Genomic DNA, 18,223 nt, shown 5'->3' with positions numbered 1-18,223 from the left:
AAAAAAAAAAAGAAACAGCCATCCCCACAAAGCGCTTGTTCCTTTTATAGACATAATTCTGAAAAAAGGTGGCTTTTCTGCTTTCAAGAAAAAGCAGAGTCTCCTAATTGTAGAACTAAAACTGTTTAAGAAAAAATCCAGAATTTTGTTCTAGCAGAGGAAGGGCATTTTATTTGTAGCATCCAAGAAAGTATTAAAGGTATTGGTATAGTCAGTAATCTTAAAATGTGATCAGGGTCAAAGGATCGGAATGTACCCAGCTGACTTGAAAATCAGGCTCAGACCAGTTACCTGACTTTCATCAATTCAGAGGCTTTGGAATGCATCATGCCCTGAAACAAAGGACACTAACCAAGTGAGAAGAGGAAGTAGAGAGAAGAAAAAAAGAAACTCAACACCCAAAAAAGGGAATTAAAAAAACACCAAAACACTAAAACCCAGAACAAAACAAAAGATTTAATTCTAGCTTGATGACCAGAGCTGCCAGAGAAGGAATGAAGGGTCAAAGCTTTTCCAGAGAGTTGGTTATCCAAATTCTAGATCATCAACAACAAAAAGAAATGACAAGAAAGAACAAAAATGTTTCTAAAGACATAGCCCAAGGCCATAATTTCAGATGTGCACAAAGATATGTGCCTGGGATGTTCTCACAGCACCGTTTGAGAGCAAATGAATTTGAAGACAGCCACAAAGTCCAAAAGGAAGAAAACAAATCTGTCTTACAAGATTCTTGTCTTATAATAATATTCAGTTATTTTAAAAAAAATGCTGTTGTAGATGAATATTTGATTGGAAAGAGGTTTTAAAATCTGGTATTAAGTGAAAAAAGGGTTACAAAAAAGGTGTGCAAAATGTACATCTTAATAATTTACATCTTAAAAATTTACTTTTAGTTGGCAGTTAATATCTTCACTTGATTGAAAAAAAAACAACAAAGGATGGGGGGGGGAATACCATACAGTTGCCAAGTCTCTCTCTTTATTCTGTTTTGTACCTTCCCAAATCCTTCTTCGTTATAATAAACTGCTTTTTGGTATGTCTATTTTGTTATGGATCAAACTGTGTTCCCTCAAAATTTGTTTTGTAAATCTATTCTATATCTGGAGTTTAAATACCACATGAGAATGGAGTATGCTTGTTATGCTAGTAAGAAAGGATAAGTACAAAGGGTATTTTAAGTCAATCTCCTTTTATATAAAACAGATTAAAGAAGCAAGTGAGTGGGCTGAGATGGGAAAAAGAGAAGTCAAGTCACATGAAGATCATACAGGAATAGAAGCTCAGAGACAAAGATATTCCTCTAGAACCAACAGAGAAAGACTTCCTGTGAGCTGGTGCTCTGAATCTGGACTTCTAGCCTTCTAAATTGTGAGAAAATACATTTATGTTTGTAAAGCTACTCATCTGTATTTCTGTTACAGCAACACTAGATAACTAACAAACACTTCTCCAATGTTTTTATGCAATAAAAACACATCTCAGTTAAAATTCTTTTTGTCTCCCTTTTGTACAAAAACATTAGTATTATATATGCTTTTCTTTAACTTGCTCATTTCACCTAATAGCTGTATCACATTGAAAATCTTTCCTTAGCAATAAACAGGCAGGTGACATACAGGTAAACTGGCCTAACACAGTCCACAAGAACAAAGTTCTATCAAAGATACATAGGAACAAGTTGTCGAAAGTCCTTTTGAGACCAGAAGAACTCGATAATACCTGGTTTATTACTGATGACCCCATTAAAAGCTATTGCAATAGAAGATCCTGGATACAGTGGTGGAAAATGTAGGAAAAAAAGCACACACACACACACACACACACACACACACACACACACACACCCTAAAAAGGTCAGGCTTTAAGGGGTGGGGGGAAGCTCAGGTTTGCTGGTCCAATAGAGACTGGTAGAACTTCTGAGACTACAGTCCTTAGTAACATTTTAAGTCTGAGAAAAATTCTTATCTCAACTTTTAGCCAAACCATGGGCAAGCCTATAGCGTGAACAATTACACCAATGGCACTAATTCCTTAGAATAACCAAACATATAATCGTATCAGAACAGCATTTTCTCAAGGATAAAGCTAGAAGGAAGGATAGTGTAAAACAGAAGGATTAATGGAAGAAAGAATCATAGGAAGGAAGTGGGGAGAGTGTGCTAACTAATTAATGTTATAAAACAATGTATGCATAAATGGTTCAGTGAAAAACCTATTAGTTTTTAGATTAGTAAACCTTAAACAGATGTCAGGGATTTAGCTGACTGAGAACCCGGTTTCATAACAGGACTTCAAAATTATCTTTGTGAAATAAACAGAAATGAAGTGGAGGATGAGGCGATTCTTACTCCACTCCAGTAAGAGTATGCCAGAAAACACTGGACACTGTCTAGTAGCTTTACTTTTTAGGGAGTGAACTGGTCAGGAGGACAATGGGAAATCATGCCATATAAAGAACAAGAAAAGAAATATGGCAGAAGATGGGGGTGGGGCAGGGTGGGGATGGAGGATAGCTCATGAGAGAGGTCACTAAATACATATTTGAAAGAATGTTATGTTCAAAAGGTTTGAAATATACACAGTATGGCTTAAGGGTTGAACTAGGGATAGAGAAAAAAGACTTTATTCAATCTTCAAAAGAACACAGAAGACTTGGTAGTATGGGTTCTAGGGTCCAACAAACCTTCACTGGACATTTTGGCTTTACCACTCATTTGCTGAAGTACCCAGGAAAGTAGCTAGTTCTTAACCACTCTAAGTCTCAGATTCCTCACTTGTAAATGAAGATATCCACAGGAGTTCTAGAAGACTGTGGAGGGAGATTAGTCTGGCTCCACAGGAAAAGACTGAACAAAAGCTCAACAATCAAGTCTCCTGTGGAAGAGTCTGCAGAGGATTTTCACATGGCCCCAAGGCTCTCTATGACCTCTCCTAAATGCCAGATCCCATGCAGACATTCTTTATATTCTGCTCAGTTTTTAATTTTGAGCCTGTGCACCAGAGTACCCAGGGTAAACTCAGACATGACAAATGCCTCATAAGTTCCAGCTGAGTCACAAAAGCCACTGTTTAGGCATCTAAAATCTGACATAACTACTGTTCTGAATATTGGCCAGATAGATGTCAAATAGTGACTCCAGTCTCCAGGAGTTTAACAATGATTCCTCTAACTGTTGTTGATTTACATTTTTTCAACCTATATAACCCTCAGTTGGTTTTTTTAAAATAAATTTTATTTTATTAATTTTAATGAACATTTAGAGAGATTTTGGATTTCCATTCATTCATTGTTGCACTTTTCTCCCTGCCCCCCACCCAACCATCAGTTTTTTATGGCAAGCAGGAATCATTTCCTTTTTCAAAGGAAACTGAGGCTTAGAGAGGGGCAAATCTTGATCAAGATCATGTGGATAACAAATAGCAGAGCTAGAACTAAAGTCCAAGTAAAGCGTGGTTCATGCTACAATTTGTTTCAAATTAGAACACATTATGTCTGCATGTAATTGAGAACAGAATAAATACAGGAAATTTTTTCAAACATGACTCACTTTAATTCTGGCAGATTTCTGACACTAGTAGCTATATCTGATGCTTCTGGACAGAGTTTCTCCACCAGCTCCAAAGGACCAAAGAAAGATTTATTTTGGCCAATAAAACTCTTCTTAACTAAAAGAGGAAACAAAAGTGTTATTTATAAAGACAAGCTATAGACTTTCTTAGGGTCCCACAATTTCTTCTCCACAAACCAAGTGAAAGCAGCACAGATCCACTGCTTAATACTTCTGGTTTAGTCTTAGGTACTGGACCAGATCAAGTAACAAATGTGTTCTCCTGGCCAGTGGCATCGAGGTGTGCTGGTGGCAGATGCATGCGTAGTGCTGCTAACCAAAAAAGGGGGCAATTTAGTACCTGCTTTTTCTTTACCTGCTTTTCTTCTGGACAAAGATGGGCAATCAACTCTTAGAAAGATTTACAACCTTAGAGCTTAGAAACCCAGTCACCTTGCTGGAATTGATACAATAGCAGTGAGTTTGGTTTTTGTTTCCATGGGCATTAGGGTTTCTCTGGTACACTAACTATACTTTTCCACCAAATATTTATTGCCATGAAATAAAATAGATGTCTTATGGTCACTTGTAAAATCCTTCCTCTTCTCTTCCCTAAATAAGTTCCTTCTGACTCATGGTGACCCCATGTCTGGAGTGACTCCAGAGTTGCTCCATAGCATTTTCAAGGCTGTGATGTTTCAGAAGCAGACTATCAGGCCTTTCTAATCAAAGTGGCTCTGGCTGGCTTAGTTAGAATTACCAACTTTCTAGTTAGTAGTTGAATGCTTACCCATTTTCAGCACTCAAGGACTCCCTCTGAACTGATATTAAGCTAATGCTCGATTTCTTCAAACCATCACTCTCATTTCTAACCTGAACTGCTACCTCCTAACTGGTGTCCTTGTTTCTGATATTGTAAACTCCTAACTTTTAGGTGGCTTAGTGGTAAGGAGTTGTACTGCCAATCCAATGGAATGCCATTCAAATCCACTAGCTGCTTGATGGGAGAAAGATGGGCACTCTCTCACATGATTAACTCCCTCTGAAAAATGGGCCGGTTTCTACTCATCAGTACATAGCAACAATCACTAACTCTTGCAATTCAATTTCCACACAGCATAAAGTTGTGTTTGGTGTTTGTTTTTTTTTAAAAAAAGGTCATGTATTTCTTTTGCTTAAAACTCTCCAAATACACTTAGAATAAAATTCAGCTCTTCACCATGAATTATGGAGGCTCCCACGATCCAGTTTTAGTCACCTCACTTCACTGTCTCTCGCTCTCTCTGACACCTTGGTTCTCTATTGTATTTCTCAAGCCACACTTGGTCCAGCCCAGGACCTTTTCATTTTCTTTTGCTAGAATACTCCTGCTCCAGATCTTTGTGCAGGCTCTTTTCACTTTTTAAAAAAAATTTTTATTTCATTATTTTTTGTGTGTACTGTCAAATCAGATCTGACTGATACAGGAGGAGATTGTTCCTCCTTTTCCAGCAGAGCATTCTTTTCACTTTTATAACTCTCAGCTCACCTCTCATCTCCTCAGAAAGACCTGCTCTCTCACCCTAGCTTAAAAGCTCTTTCCTTGGTTTTCCATTATTAACTCACTTTGCTTACACAGAGTTGTAGCACTCTGCAATTGTTTCTGCACCTACTGTCTCTTCTTCCAGAACTGCCTACAATGTAGTCACTAGACACAAGAGCACCTGAAATATGGCTAGAGCAATTGAGAAAGGGATGTACTATGAGTATAAACATTTTAGGACCAAGGGTTGTCTTTTTTTTTTTAAAAAAGAAAACATCTCATTAATAAGGTTTTAAAATACTGAGTATGTGTCAAAAAGGTATTTGGATGAACAGGTTTAATATACTGTCAGAATTAATTTCACCTTTTTAAAACATCCTCCCATATGCTTTATAGCCTCAGAAAACCTGCTGAGGGTCAGCTCTGAGTCTGTTTGGGCAGCAGTGAGGGTTTGTTGTTGTTGTTTTTTTTTTTTTTTAGTCTAGCAAATGAAAATTTGCACATGTAGCCTGCATGACATTACATTACCCATTGTTGCTGCTCTAGAATGCCAGCTTCTGGAGGGCAGAGGCCTTGTTGGCTTTGCACACCGCTGTCATCCAGCACTCAGGACAGTAGATGGCACTGATGAATAAATGTTGAACAAACACCTAGCCCACATTTCCATGCTCCCCAGCACCCCCTGGACCTCACCTTTCAGCCCATGTTTTAGGCAATGCTCCATCACTACGAAGAACTGCTGCAAGGGGGCATGGTCTGCATCCAGGCTGCGGCCCAGGCTCAGGGCGGACTGCAGGAGGACCTTGATGCTGAGCTTCATCATGTGCATCAGATTGGTACGCTCCTCCATCATCTGGCACCTGGAAGCTGTGGGGTGGAAGCACGGACATACAGCCTTGTTAGGGGACAGAGTGTGGCCAGGGTAAAGGGGGTCAGTGGGAAGACAGGCCAAGGTGAGTGTCCAGGCAGGCTGCTCGAGGCGTGGACGTGCTGGCAGGCAGATAATTGAAATTCTCAATCAGCCAGTCCTGGACCCCAGCGGGGGTTGTCACAGTCTCACCTGGCCCACTTGGGCCTTGGGTCAGAAGATGTTTTCTTTAACACAGGCCTCTCAGGTGGCTCTGCGCGTTACTAGGGAGACAGCTCTTCAAAGACTCATTGCAATTGGCCTCTCCGATAATACGTATTGTCTTTTGACCAATGAAAGGGCGCAGATTTCCAGAAGCCCTGGCCTACTCTAGAAGGCGTTTACGGAAATTTCCCCGCCCCTAAGCATTCCTATTGGGTGAGCTCAGTTTGAAGCCACGCCCTTGGAGCGGAGGGCGTGGGCGCCATTTTAAATTCTCTATTCCGGACTGTGGCGGTGTCCCAGCAAGCAGAGAGCGGTTCCCACCCTTCTCCTCAGAGCCTGCTCTTTTCCTGTGGTCAGCCAGGCTGGAGTTTGCAGGGAAACACGTCCCCTAGTTTCAGACTCACATTCTCCCTGCAGGCCACTCTTCTGTCCTCCATGATTATTTCGAATTGAGTTTTACACCCACATTTTCTAAGACATCGAAAAAAACGCTACATTTGCATTTCCATTTCATATCCACAACTGATACAAATGAAATACTCCCTCAAGCCCAGAAAGCTATCATGTTGGAAATGAAATAAAAAACCCGCTGAACTGCAGGTGTGAAGCAGGGGAAGGCGGGGGGGCGGCGGCGGTGCATCTCCTCTTCCCCCAACAGGTTATTTGCCGCGCTAATTGCCTACTGGAAGGGTATTGCTTTAGTTTGCAATTACGTGATCATTTGTGAGGTTAACCAACTTTTACATCAATTGCTTGTTAAATAATTTATACACTTTTATATTAAATTGTTTGCCTTTGTCACCATGACCTGCATGCATATCCTGGACAGTAATCTGTTGTCTAAATCTGTTTTATTCTATAGACACGATTTAATATTGATATATACACAGAAGAGCATTGTTTTTAGGTGCCTGTCACGCTGGCTCTGACTGATAGTGGTTTCTTTCTGTAGGACAGAAAGAAACCAACGCATAGCTGACCCTCCAGTGGATTTTCAGAGGCTGTAAATGGCACTTCACAAATAATTTGCTCAGCATACAGGTTAAATAGGTAGGCAGTGAGAATACAACCCTGACACACTCCCTTCTTAATTTTAAACCATGCACCGTTCCCCTTCTCTGATTGCACAACAGTCTCCTGGTTCAGGTATAGGTTTCTTTTTTTTTTCTATAATTATATTTTATTAATTTTCATAAACATTTACAGAGATTTTGGGTTTCCATTCATTCATTGTTGCACTATTCAGGTATAGGTTTCATATGAGCACAATTAAATGCTCTAGTGTCCTTCTCAGTGTCAGCCACAACTTGTTATGATCTACACAGTCAAATGCCTTTGTATAGTCAATAAAGCACAAATAGACATTCATTATGCTGATGACACAACCTTGCTTGCTGAAAGTGAGGAGGACTTGAAGCACTTGTTGCAGAAGATCAAGGAATGCAGCCTTTGGTGGATTACTTCTCAACCATCAAAAAGATAAAGATTCTTAGCACGGAACTAATAGGCAACAACATGATGGATGGAGAGATAGAGACTGTCAACAACTTCACCTTGCTTGGATCTACAATCTAACACTCTTAGTACCAGCAGTCAGGATATAAGGAACCACAATGCACTGGGAAAATCTGCAGTTAGGGACCTCTCCAAATTACTGAGGAGTAATGATGTCAGTTTGAGGACTAATGTGCATCTAATTCAGGCCATAGTCTTTCTGATCACTTGTTATGCATCTGAGAGCTAGACAGTAAGGATGACAGAAGAAGAAGTGATGATGCCTTTGAGCTGTGGTGTTGGAGAAGAGCATGGAACATCCCATGCACGGCCAAAAGAACAAACAAATATGTCTTAGAGAGGGTGCAGCTGGAGCGCTCTTTGGAGGCAAGAATGATTGAGGCTTTGTCTCACATACTTTGGGCATGTTGCTAGGAAGGGCTATTCCTTGGAAAGGGACATGATGCTGGGAAGGGTGGAGGGTTTAAGAAGGAGAGGAAGACCCTTGACCAGGTAGATTGATGTGACTGCCATAATAGCCTTTTGTGTGTCAGGAAGTATGAGGATGGCACAGGATAGAACAAGGTTCAGATCTATTGCTTATACGGGTGCTATGAGTTGAACTCAACTCAATGGCACTTAACAACAACAACAACAACAACAACTTACTTGGGAGAAATCTGCTTATCTTTCTCCTGTGGAGCAGCTGGTGGATTTGAATGGCTTTCCTTTGGGTCAACAGTGCAACTCTGCATGCTAACTGATAAAAATGAATACCAGTCAGCTCATTAAGAGATGCAAATCTGTGTCAAAGAACAATCTGTATATGACCTATTGAATACAAAACTAATTTGCTATGTAAACTTTCATCAAAACCACACAAAGAAGTTAAAAAAACGGAATGAAATAGAAAAAAACCCCTCCAATAAATAATGAGTCATAATAGCAAAAACCTGAGAACCACCTAATGAATGGATAGAGGGATAATCTATGGTATATACATACAATAGAATGTAATGCAATGTTGAAGAATATTGAAGAATTCCAGAAACAATGCATAATATGAATGAATCTGGAGGGCATTATGCTGAGTGATATAAGTCAGGCAAAAAAGGACAAATATTACTACATCAGTCTACTATTATAAATAACCTTCAATTTTTAATAACCTTTGCTATGCAGAAGATACAACCCTGCTGCTGAAAGTGAGGAGGACTTGAAACACTTGCTGTAGAAGGTCAAACAATGCAGCCTTCAGTATACACTGCATCTCAACATCAAGAAAACAAAAATTCTCTTCACTGGACTTGTAGGCAACATCATCAGTTCACTTGGTACCAGCAGTCAGAAGACTGGGAGATGTATTGCACTGGGAAAGTGTGCAGTCATGGACCTCTCCATATTACTGAGGAGCAATGATGTCAGTTTGAGGACTAAGGAGTACCTGATTCTGGCAATGGCCTTTTCAGTCACTTGCTATGTATTTGAGACCTTGATAAGAACTGATGCCTTTGAACTGTGGTACTGGAAAAAGAGTACAGAATATCCTACAGACAGCCCAAAAAGAACAAACTGATATATCTTGGAGAAGGTGCAGCCAGAGTGCTCTATAGAGGCAAAGATGATAAAGCTTCACCTCACATATGGTTATTTTGGTAGAAGAGGCTATTCCAGCATCATGCTTGGAAAGGTGGAGAGTTGGCAAAAGAAAGGAAGATCCCTCAACCACCTGGATTGACACAGTGACTGCAGCAATGGGCTTTGGTGTAAGAGATTGTGAGGATGGCACAGACTAGGACAGGGTTCAGATATGCTGTTCACAGGGATACTGAGTCATACTCGACTAGATGGCACCTAACAACAAAAGCACTATTATAATAAGCTAAGAAAAGACTGACACACAGAAACATTCTTTGTTGGTTTCTGTTGTAAACAGGAATAGGAGAGGAGAAGAAGAGGAAGAAAAATCAGACACATATATTGGGTAAAGAGAAAGACAATATAAAATAAAGAGGTCATCAGCACAGTATCACTAAAGAAAGGGATAACACAGAGAAAGGCATAGAAGGTAGACATTATTATATATCCAATCCTGTACGATTAGAAAAAGAAACATTAACCTACAAGTGCATATACAAGCAGGCAGGGTGTGTGGATATGAGCAAGCAAAAAGGACTAGATCCATGATCATTCATAGGTTCCTTTGATTATATTTCAACACACACATATATTTTTAAGAGCTCTACTATATGCTGTAAGTATATCCATAAACAGTGGAGCTAACAAGTGGCAAAGTTATACAAACTTATTAAGCAGAGACAAACACCCTACAGAAATGAGTTGCTGGTTTTAAGCCCTCAGGACAATAGTAACAGGGGTTACATCGGTCCGTAGGCAAAACATAGTCCACAAAAAATGCTCTACATCTTCTTCTGTTGTTGTTGTTAAGTGCCGTTGAGTCGTAGGTGACTCATAGCAACCCTATTAATGAAAGACTTGAATACTTGTATAACATTCATCCTTTCTCCAGGTTCATAGGGTTTCCGGAGGCAAGCTATTTTGGAAGTGGATGCCACTCCTGCTTCCAAGCTTGTTTTAATTGGGTAGCTCCACCAAACACTGTCCACCATGGGTCACCATTCTCACATTTGACTCATCAGTGTCACAGTGTTCAGCATCACAGCAACCACGAGTTACCTCTGTACAGCAAGTGGACACATCAGGGTTACACAACCTAGAAGAATGTTTGACCAAAAACAATTGAAAACAGGCCTGAGGGCTGCGGATTAAAGTCACCCATCTTTGGCTTGGTAGCATCACTTTCTGTCCACCAGGCCAACTGAGCTCTCTCTCTGTTACATCTTATTCTAGTGAGTGACAACTAGAGTCTTAAAAGTTTGGGTAGCTAACTAAGATGCATGGTCTTTCTCTGCCTGGAACAAAGAAGAGGGAAGCAAAAAAGAAGACACACAGAAACAACTGCTCGAAAGGACTAAGAGACAATGTGAATCTCAACTTCCATGATCCTGAGACCAGAACTAGATGGTACCTAGCTACCACTGTTAATTCTATCACAGAAGAAGGTCCAAGACAGAGTGGGAGGTACACAACTTACAAACATAAAAATGGCCAGCTTTACTTGTCTCATAAAAGACAGATGGAACCCTGGAGACTATGGCCCTTAGCACCCTTTGAGCCTGGAACTAAACTCACCTCCTGTGGCACAACTTAAAATCAAACAACGGACAGGCCTGCGTGGTGAACAGTAACACTTGGGAGATTGTTGTTACATGCTGTCAAGTTGCCTGCAACTCACTGTGACCTTATATACAATAGCTCTGAAGCCTGCCCTGTCCTGAGCCAGTCTCACTGACTCAGACACACCTAGTCCCATTGCCCTAGTTACTGTATCAATCCTAGGGTTGTCTTCTGCTCTGTCCCTCCACCCTTCTGAGCATGATGTCCTTCTCCAAGAACAGGTCCCTCCTGGCAACATGCCCCAAGTATGTGACATGTTGTTGTTGTTGTTATGTGCTGTCGAGTTGCTTGCGACTCATAGTGACCCTATATACAATAGCCCTAAACTCTGCTCTGTCCTGTGCCAACTGCACTGTCTCTGACACTCCCATCCCGATTATCCCAGTCACTGAATCAATCCACCTCATAGAGGGCCTTCCCCTCCTGTGCTGTCCCTCCACCCTCCCAAGCATGATGTCCTTCTCCAAGGAGAGTTTCAAAATACTAGCCTCCAAGGACAAACTTGGTTTCACCCTCTCCAAGACACAGCTTTTTGTTTCCTGGGTGGTCCAAGGTATGTTAAAGACTCTTCTCCAGCATCACAACTCAAAGGCATTAATTCTTCTGTCATCTTTAGTCATTGTCTAGTTTTGTGATGCATAGCAAGTAATTGTGAAGACCATAGCCTGGGTCAGGTGCACCTTAGTCTCTAGACTGACATCATTGCTTCTTAGTACTCTGGAGAGGTCCCTGGCAGCAGATTTACCAAATGCACTACATCCTGATTTCCTAACAGCTGGTGCCAAAAGTGTTGATGGTGGAGGTGAGCAACCTGTAACTGTTAACAACCTCAATCTCTTCTCCATTCATCAATGGTGCTGCCAATAGACCTCATGGTGAGAATCTTTGTCTTCATGATCCTTGACCTTCTGCAGCAAGTGCTTCAGGTCCTCCTCAGTTTTAGCAAACAAGGTTGTGTCATCTGCATAACATTGGTTATTGATGATTCTTCCTCCAATCCTGATACCCCATTCCTCCTTATAAAGCCCAGCCTCCGGAATGATCTGTTCTGTATATAGATTGAAAAGGTATGGAGACAGGATGCATCCCTGACACACTCCCTTCTTGATTTTGAACCATGCAGTGTTTCCCTGCTCTGTTCTGGGGACTGCTTCTTGGTCCAAGGTTTTGTATTAGGATGATCAAGAGTTCTGGGATTCCCATTCTTCTCAAGGATTAACACAATTTGTTGTGATCCACACAGTCAAATGCCTTTGCAAAGTCTCTTCTAAACTCAGCTTGTATTTTTAGTAGTTCTCTGTCAATGTACTGTTCCAGTCAGTGCTGGATAATCTGGAATTTGCTTGTATGTGATATAAGTGATATTGTATGATAATTTTGAAAGTCTGTTGGGTCAACTTTTTTTGGAATGGGAATAAATATGGATCTCTTCCAATCAGTTGCCCTCCACATTTCTTGGCATAACCTGGTGAACATGTCCAGGGTAGCATCTGTTTGTTGAAATATGTCAACTGATATTTAATAAATTCCTGGGGCTTTATTTTTTTGCCAATTCCTTCAGAGCAGCTTGAATTTCCTTCTTTGTCGCCTCTTGATCCCATTGCCTCTTGATCACATGTTGTTTCTTGAAATTCTTCTGTGTCAGCCAATTCTTTTTGGTACAGTGACTTTATACTCCTTCCATCTTCTTTTAATGCTTCCTGTATCATTCAATATTCTGGCCATAGCATCCTTCAGTACTGCAACTCGAAGCTTGAATTTATTCTTTAGTTTCTTTAGCTTAAGAAATGCCAAGCAAGGTTGGCCCTTTTGATTTTGGACTCCAGTTCTTTGCACATTTCATTATACTACTTTGCTTTGTCTTCTCATACTGCCCTTTGAAATCTTCTATTCAGCTACTTAGCTTCTTGATTTATTCACTTTGCTTTGGTTTCTCAGCGCTCTACATTCTTTCTTCCTTCTTTTCTTGTTGTGTACCAGTGCTCTACATTTGTAAAACTATCAACCATACAAGACCAAAAGGGCATCATCTGCCCAGGGGTAAAGCTCAGAAAGTAGGGAGAGATAAGGTAGAAGATTGAGTGGAAATGAGAATTACAGGGAGGAAGTACGAAGATTGCTCTTACAAGGCAGGTAATTAATGTTACAATATAAAATGTTTATGAATAGTAGAATGGAGGGGTAAACTTTTCTGCAAAACATAGAAAAACCCTTATACCCCACATTAAAAAAACCTGCTAATCTAGACAACGCCTGAAATATCACATACACCAAAACAGTTTAAATAAGAATTGCATGATTGAGGGGGGGAAAAGGAATGAAATACTGATAATTGGTTAAAAAGAGAGAAAAGTCTGCTAAACAACTATGAGATATCATCTCACCCCAGACAGAATAGCAAAATTTAACAGAACAACAAACAACAAATGCTGGCGAGGTTGTGGAGAAACTGGAACCCTTATTCACTGATGGTGGGAGTGTAAAATGGTACAACCACTATGCAATGCAGTATGGCACTTTCTCAAAAAGTTACAAATAGAAATACCATTTGACTCAACAATTCCACTACTGAGAATATACCCTAAAGAAACCAGAACTGCCACCTAAGCAGATATATGCACACCCATGTTTACCGTGGCTTTGTTCACAATAGCAAAGAGTTGGAAACAACCTAAGTGCCCATCAACAAATGAATGGATAGAGAAGCTTTGGTATATTCACACAATGAAATACTATGCTGCATTGAAACACAAAGAACTCATGAAATATACAAAACCCGTGACCCTGGAGGACATTATGTTGAGTGGAATATCTCAGTCACAAAAGGAAAAATACTGCATAGTGCCACTGTTGTAAAACAGGACTGACATCAGGGTTGAGAGAAGACTGAGAAATATGGGATAAAGAATGTATACTGCATTGAAACACATTAAGGAGAGAACTATTTAAAAGGGATATAAGATTAGGTATTACTGTCATGACAGGAGTCCAGAATGAAGGCTGCATAGTGGAGTGGACTTGGGGGAGGGATTGTGTAACAATGAAAGAATTTTTCTTCTACTTTTCAAAGAGAACATTGAACTGGGGGAGGGGGTAGGTTGGGCAGGGAGAAAAGTGTAACAGTGAATGAATGGAAATCCAAAGTCTCTGTGAACTTTCATTAAAATGAATAAAAAAATCTAAAAAATAAGAGAGAAAAGTCTAATAAAATTATACCTATTGTAGATTAATGATGAAAATCGCCAAATCTGAGCTCCAGAATATTCTCCAGTCTATCTGATACATGATCTCTATAGCTCTAGGAAGCAATAATATGAAATAACTTACAACACTTAAAGAATTGTATCTATTATAATAACTTATTAAGTTATGTTTATGCTGCTTTTATAAGCGTGAGGGTGCTCTGGTGGCATAGTTTGTAATGAATTGTACTCCTAACCAAAAGAGCAAACATTTCCAGTGGCTCCAATCTTCCAGGGGTTCAAAGGAAGAAAGGTGAGTACTTTTCTCTCATTATGACTTACAACCTTAGAAACCTAATGGAGGGTCTCTGTAAGACTCAAATGACCTGATGTCAGTGAATTTATAAATCAGATTTTAGTAGTATTTTAGCAGGCAGGCAAGGTGAACATATATGAACAAGTGGAATGAGAAACTCATTCCAAAGGAAAAAGCCACAAACACTGCCTTAGTTACAAGAAAGAAATATATTACATTTTACTTTTTCACATGTATTTTACAGAGAATTAGGATAGGATAACACACACAAAAATGAAGGCAACAAACAAACTCTTGTCTGTTAAGTTAAAATTTTGTGGGAAAAATTAGTAGAAATTCAATTTCAGAGAGCATAAGGGAAAATGTAAAATTTCTAATGTTAAAGAATTTGTTATCCAGTTGACCCTTGAGCAAATGAGTGTGAACCGCATTGGCCCTCTTATATGAAAACCCTCTCCTCTACCCTACCCTACCTTGAAATTTCAGCAAACTCAAATGATGCTAATCATGTCATTCAATTCACCCAGAGAAGGTTAGTGTTAGTGATTTAAACAGATACTCACAAGTTGTGTTGTCAAGGGTCAGCTGTATAATTTTATAAAATGGCTGATGGTGCTTATCAAATCATTACCATTTTGGTCTTTAGGTACCACTTGATACATGTCAAGTCGCCTGTGACTCGATGGTACTTAACAACAACAACAACAACATGATACATGTTAAAGTATGATGTGACAGTTTGGGGTTTTTTTTAAAAGTTTTGCAAAAATCAGTAAATGTATCTGAGAATATTTAAAATTGTGATGAAGAATTTTCCAGGTCTATATTAAATGTTGGGAATATTTTAGGGTATCATCTGAGCCCCAGATGTTAAAACCACTGTCCAAGGAAATTAGAGCTGGTGTCAGTGGCCCTTTCTACTGTTTCTGAGGACACGGCAGCATTCTGCAGCATCTTATCCATCCCACTGCTCTGTCTGTCACTTATTTCCATTTGTACTAAATATATAGGATTAAATCACGGTAAATCAATATTCTTCACCAAAACCATCATGCAAAGGCATCAATTCTTTGGTCTTCCTTAGTCAATACACAACTTTCATGTGCCTTAAGGCAAATGAAAACACTATGGCTTAGGCTAAGTGGAACAGGTTGCTGCTGTTGCCATTGAGTTGATGGTAATTCACAGCAATCCTATGAACAGTTCCTGTTCTATCTTGTGCCATACTCATCATCTCTGATACATTTGAGCTCAATGTTACAGTCATCATGTCATTCTACTTTGTCCTCCTCTCTTTTCAGAGCCTCCACCTTTCCAAGCATGTTGTCTAAGAACATGCCCAAAGTATGTGAGACAAAGTATCACCATCTTTGCTTCTGAGGAGCACACTGGTTTTACTTTTCCCAATATATATGTGCTTGTCCTCAGGGCAGTCCATGAGGTATCTTCTCCAACACCATGACGCAAAGGCATCAATTCTTCTGTCATTATTCACTGCCCAACTTTCAGATGCATAGCAAGTAAATGATAAGGTAATGCCTTAGCCCAGGTGCACCTCAGTCTTTAAACTGACATCATTGCTCCTTAGGACCTTACAGAAGTCACTGATAGTTTTTTTAAAAAAATAATTATTATTCCCCCCCATTCATTCATTGTTGCACATTTTCCTTCCTACCCACCCCTACCCCCCAGTTTGCTTTTCTCTTTTAAAAGAAATAAAAAATACTTCATTGTTACACAAGTCCACAGTCCACTTCACTATGCATTTCTTTTTCTGGAATCTTGTCATGAAAAGAATATCTAATCGTATATTTCTTTTAAAGTTCTTTCCCTCATCTGTTTCAATGCAGTATGCATTATTTATCCCCTCTTTTCTTAGGTTCCTCCAACCCTGATGTCAGTCCCATTTTACAACAGTGGTACTATATGTAGTATTTGTCCTTTTGTGACTGAGATATTTCACCCAGCATAATGTCCTCTAGGGTCAACCATTTTGAATAATATTTCATGAGTCCTTTGTTTTTAAATGTCTTCCATTGTGTGAATATACCACAGCTTCTCTATCTGTTTGTTGATGGGCACTTGGGTTGTTTCCAACTCTTCGCTATTGTGAAAAAGCAGCAATTAACGTGGGTGTGCATATATCTGCTTGGGTGGCAGTTCTGTTTTCTTTACGGTATATTCCCAGTAGTGGAATTGCTGGGTCAAATGGTATTTCTATTTCCAACTTTTTGAGAAAGCACCATACTCCCTTCCATAGTGGTTGCACCATTTTATACTCCCACTAACAATGAATCCAGGGTTCCAGTTTCTCCACACCCTCGCCAGCATTTGTTGTTTGCACTGATAGCATTTTTCAATGCAGTTTGTCTTTTTATTTCTTGGCTGCTGATACCAAAATTATTGATTGTGGATCCAAGATTAAATTGCTGACAATGTCAATCTTTTCTCCATCTTTCACAATGTTCCTATTGGTCTAGTGGTGAGGATTTTTCCCCCTTGATGTCCAGATGTAATTAAAAGCTGTAATCTTTGATCTTCTGCAACAAGTGTTTCAAGCTCTCATTTTCAGCAAGTAAGATGGTATTATCTGCATAACACAAGTTGTTGATGAGTCTTTCTGCCATCTTCATGCTACATTCTTCTTTGTAAAGTCCAGCTTCATTTTTTTTACTTATTTTTTCTTTTGTTGCACATTTTATTCCCCATCTTTCCTCTCCCCGCCACCAGCAATGCATCCCTTGTTTCAGATTGTTGTCATACATACAATGTCTAATTATATATTTCGGACAGTCAGTTCTTCTCCTCATCTGTTCTAAAGCAGTGTATGTTATTTGTCCACTCATTTACCATTCTCTGCCCACTCCACCCCCTCTGTCCTATTTTATAATGCCAGTATACAGTATTTGTCCTTTCTTGACTGGGATATTTCACTCAGCATAATGTCCTCCAGACTCCCCCATGTTGTGTAATATTTTATGAGTTTGTCATTTTTCAATACTGTGTAATATTCCATTGTGTGAATATATAGTTTTTCCTATCCATCTACTTATTTTTGGGCATTTGGATTGTTTCCATCTCTTTGCTTCTGTGAATAATGCAGCAACAAACATGGGTGTGCATATCTGTTTAGGTGGCAGCTCTGTTTCTTTATTTTCCCAGTAGTGGAACTGCTGCGTCAAATTGTATTTCTATTTCCAACTTTTTGAGAAAGCACAAGACCACTTTCCATAGTGGCTGTACCATTTTACATTCCTACTAGCAACTAGCAGTGAATAAGAGTTCTAATATATAGAGAGATAAAAAAAAAAGAGTTCTAATATCTCCACAACCTTGTCCGCATTTGTTGTTTGTTGTTCTGCTGAACTCTGTCATTGTTGCTTGGGTGAGATGATAGCTCTTAGTTGTTTTGATTTGCATCTCTCTAATAACTAGGGATTTTGAACATTTCTCCATGTGTTTGTTTGCCATCTTCTTTGGTAAACTGTCTACTTATATCCTGTGCCCATTTTGTGATTGGGTTGTTTACCTTTTTCTTGTTGAGGTGCTGGAGTATTCTATAAATTTTAGGTATGAGTCCCTTATCAGGTATTTCATTGCCAAATATTTTTTCCCAGTCTGTGGGTCTTCTTCTTACCGTGTTGGAGATGCTTTTTTTTTTTAAATAATTAATTTTGGGGAGGTCTGGTGGCCTAGTGGCAAGGAGCTGCAACTACAATCCCAGAGGCGAAAGGTTCAAATCCACCAGATGCTCTGCCGGGGAAGGAGGGACAATCTCCTCCTGTACCAGTCAGATCTGATTTGATGGTACATGCACACAAAAATAATAAA

At 39.6% G+C, this 18,223-nt stretch overlaps 1 protein-coding gene across 1 annotated transcript in view; it reads right to left on the bottom strand.

Annotated features, from left to right (window-relative positions):
- The window catches only part of RUFY1 (RUN and FYVE domain containing 1), a 73,145-nt gene that overhangs the window by 46,006 nt on the left and 8,916 nt on the right, over positions 1–18,223 (bottom strand). The window contains exons 2-3 of the mRNA XM_006898110.1: positions 5,764–5,937; positions 3,549–3,666 (exon numbers count right to left, since the gene is read on the bottom strand). Of these exons, the coding sequence (XP_006898172.1) occupies positions 3,549–3,666; positions 5,764–5,937 (292 nt within the window). The remainder of the gene's footprint in view (positions 1–3,548; positions 3,667–5,763; positions 5,938–18,223) is intronic.

This window comes from Elephantulus edwardii, unplaced genomic scaffold (assembly GCF_000299155.1).
Source record: "Elephantulus edwardii isolate Elephantulus edwardi_28Jun2011 unplaced genomic scaffold, EleEdw1.0 scaffold00221, whole genome shotgun sequence".
NCBI lineage: Eukaryota > Metazoa > Chordata > Mammalia > Macroscelidea > Macroscelididae > Elephantulus > Elephantulus edwardii.
Note: the sequence above shows the minus strand (reverse complement) of the source record. Positions and strands in the feature narration are given on the sequence as shown.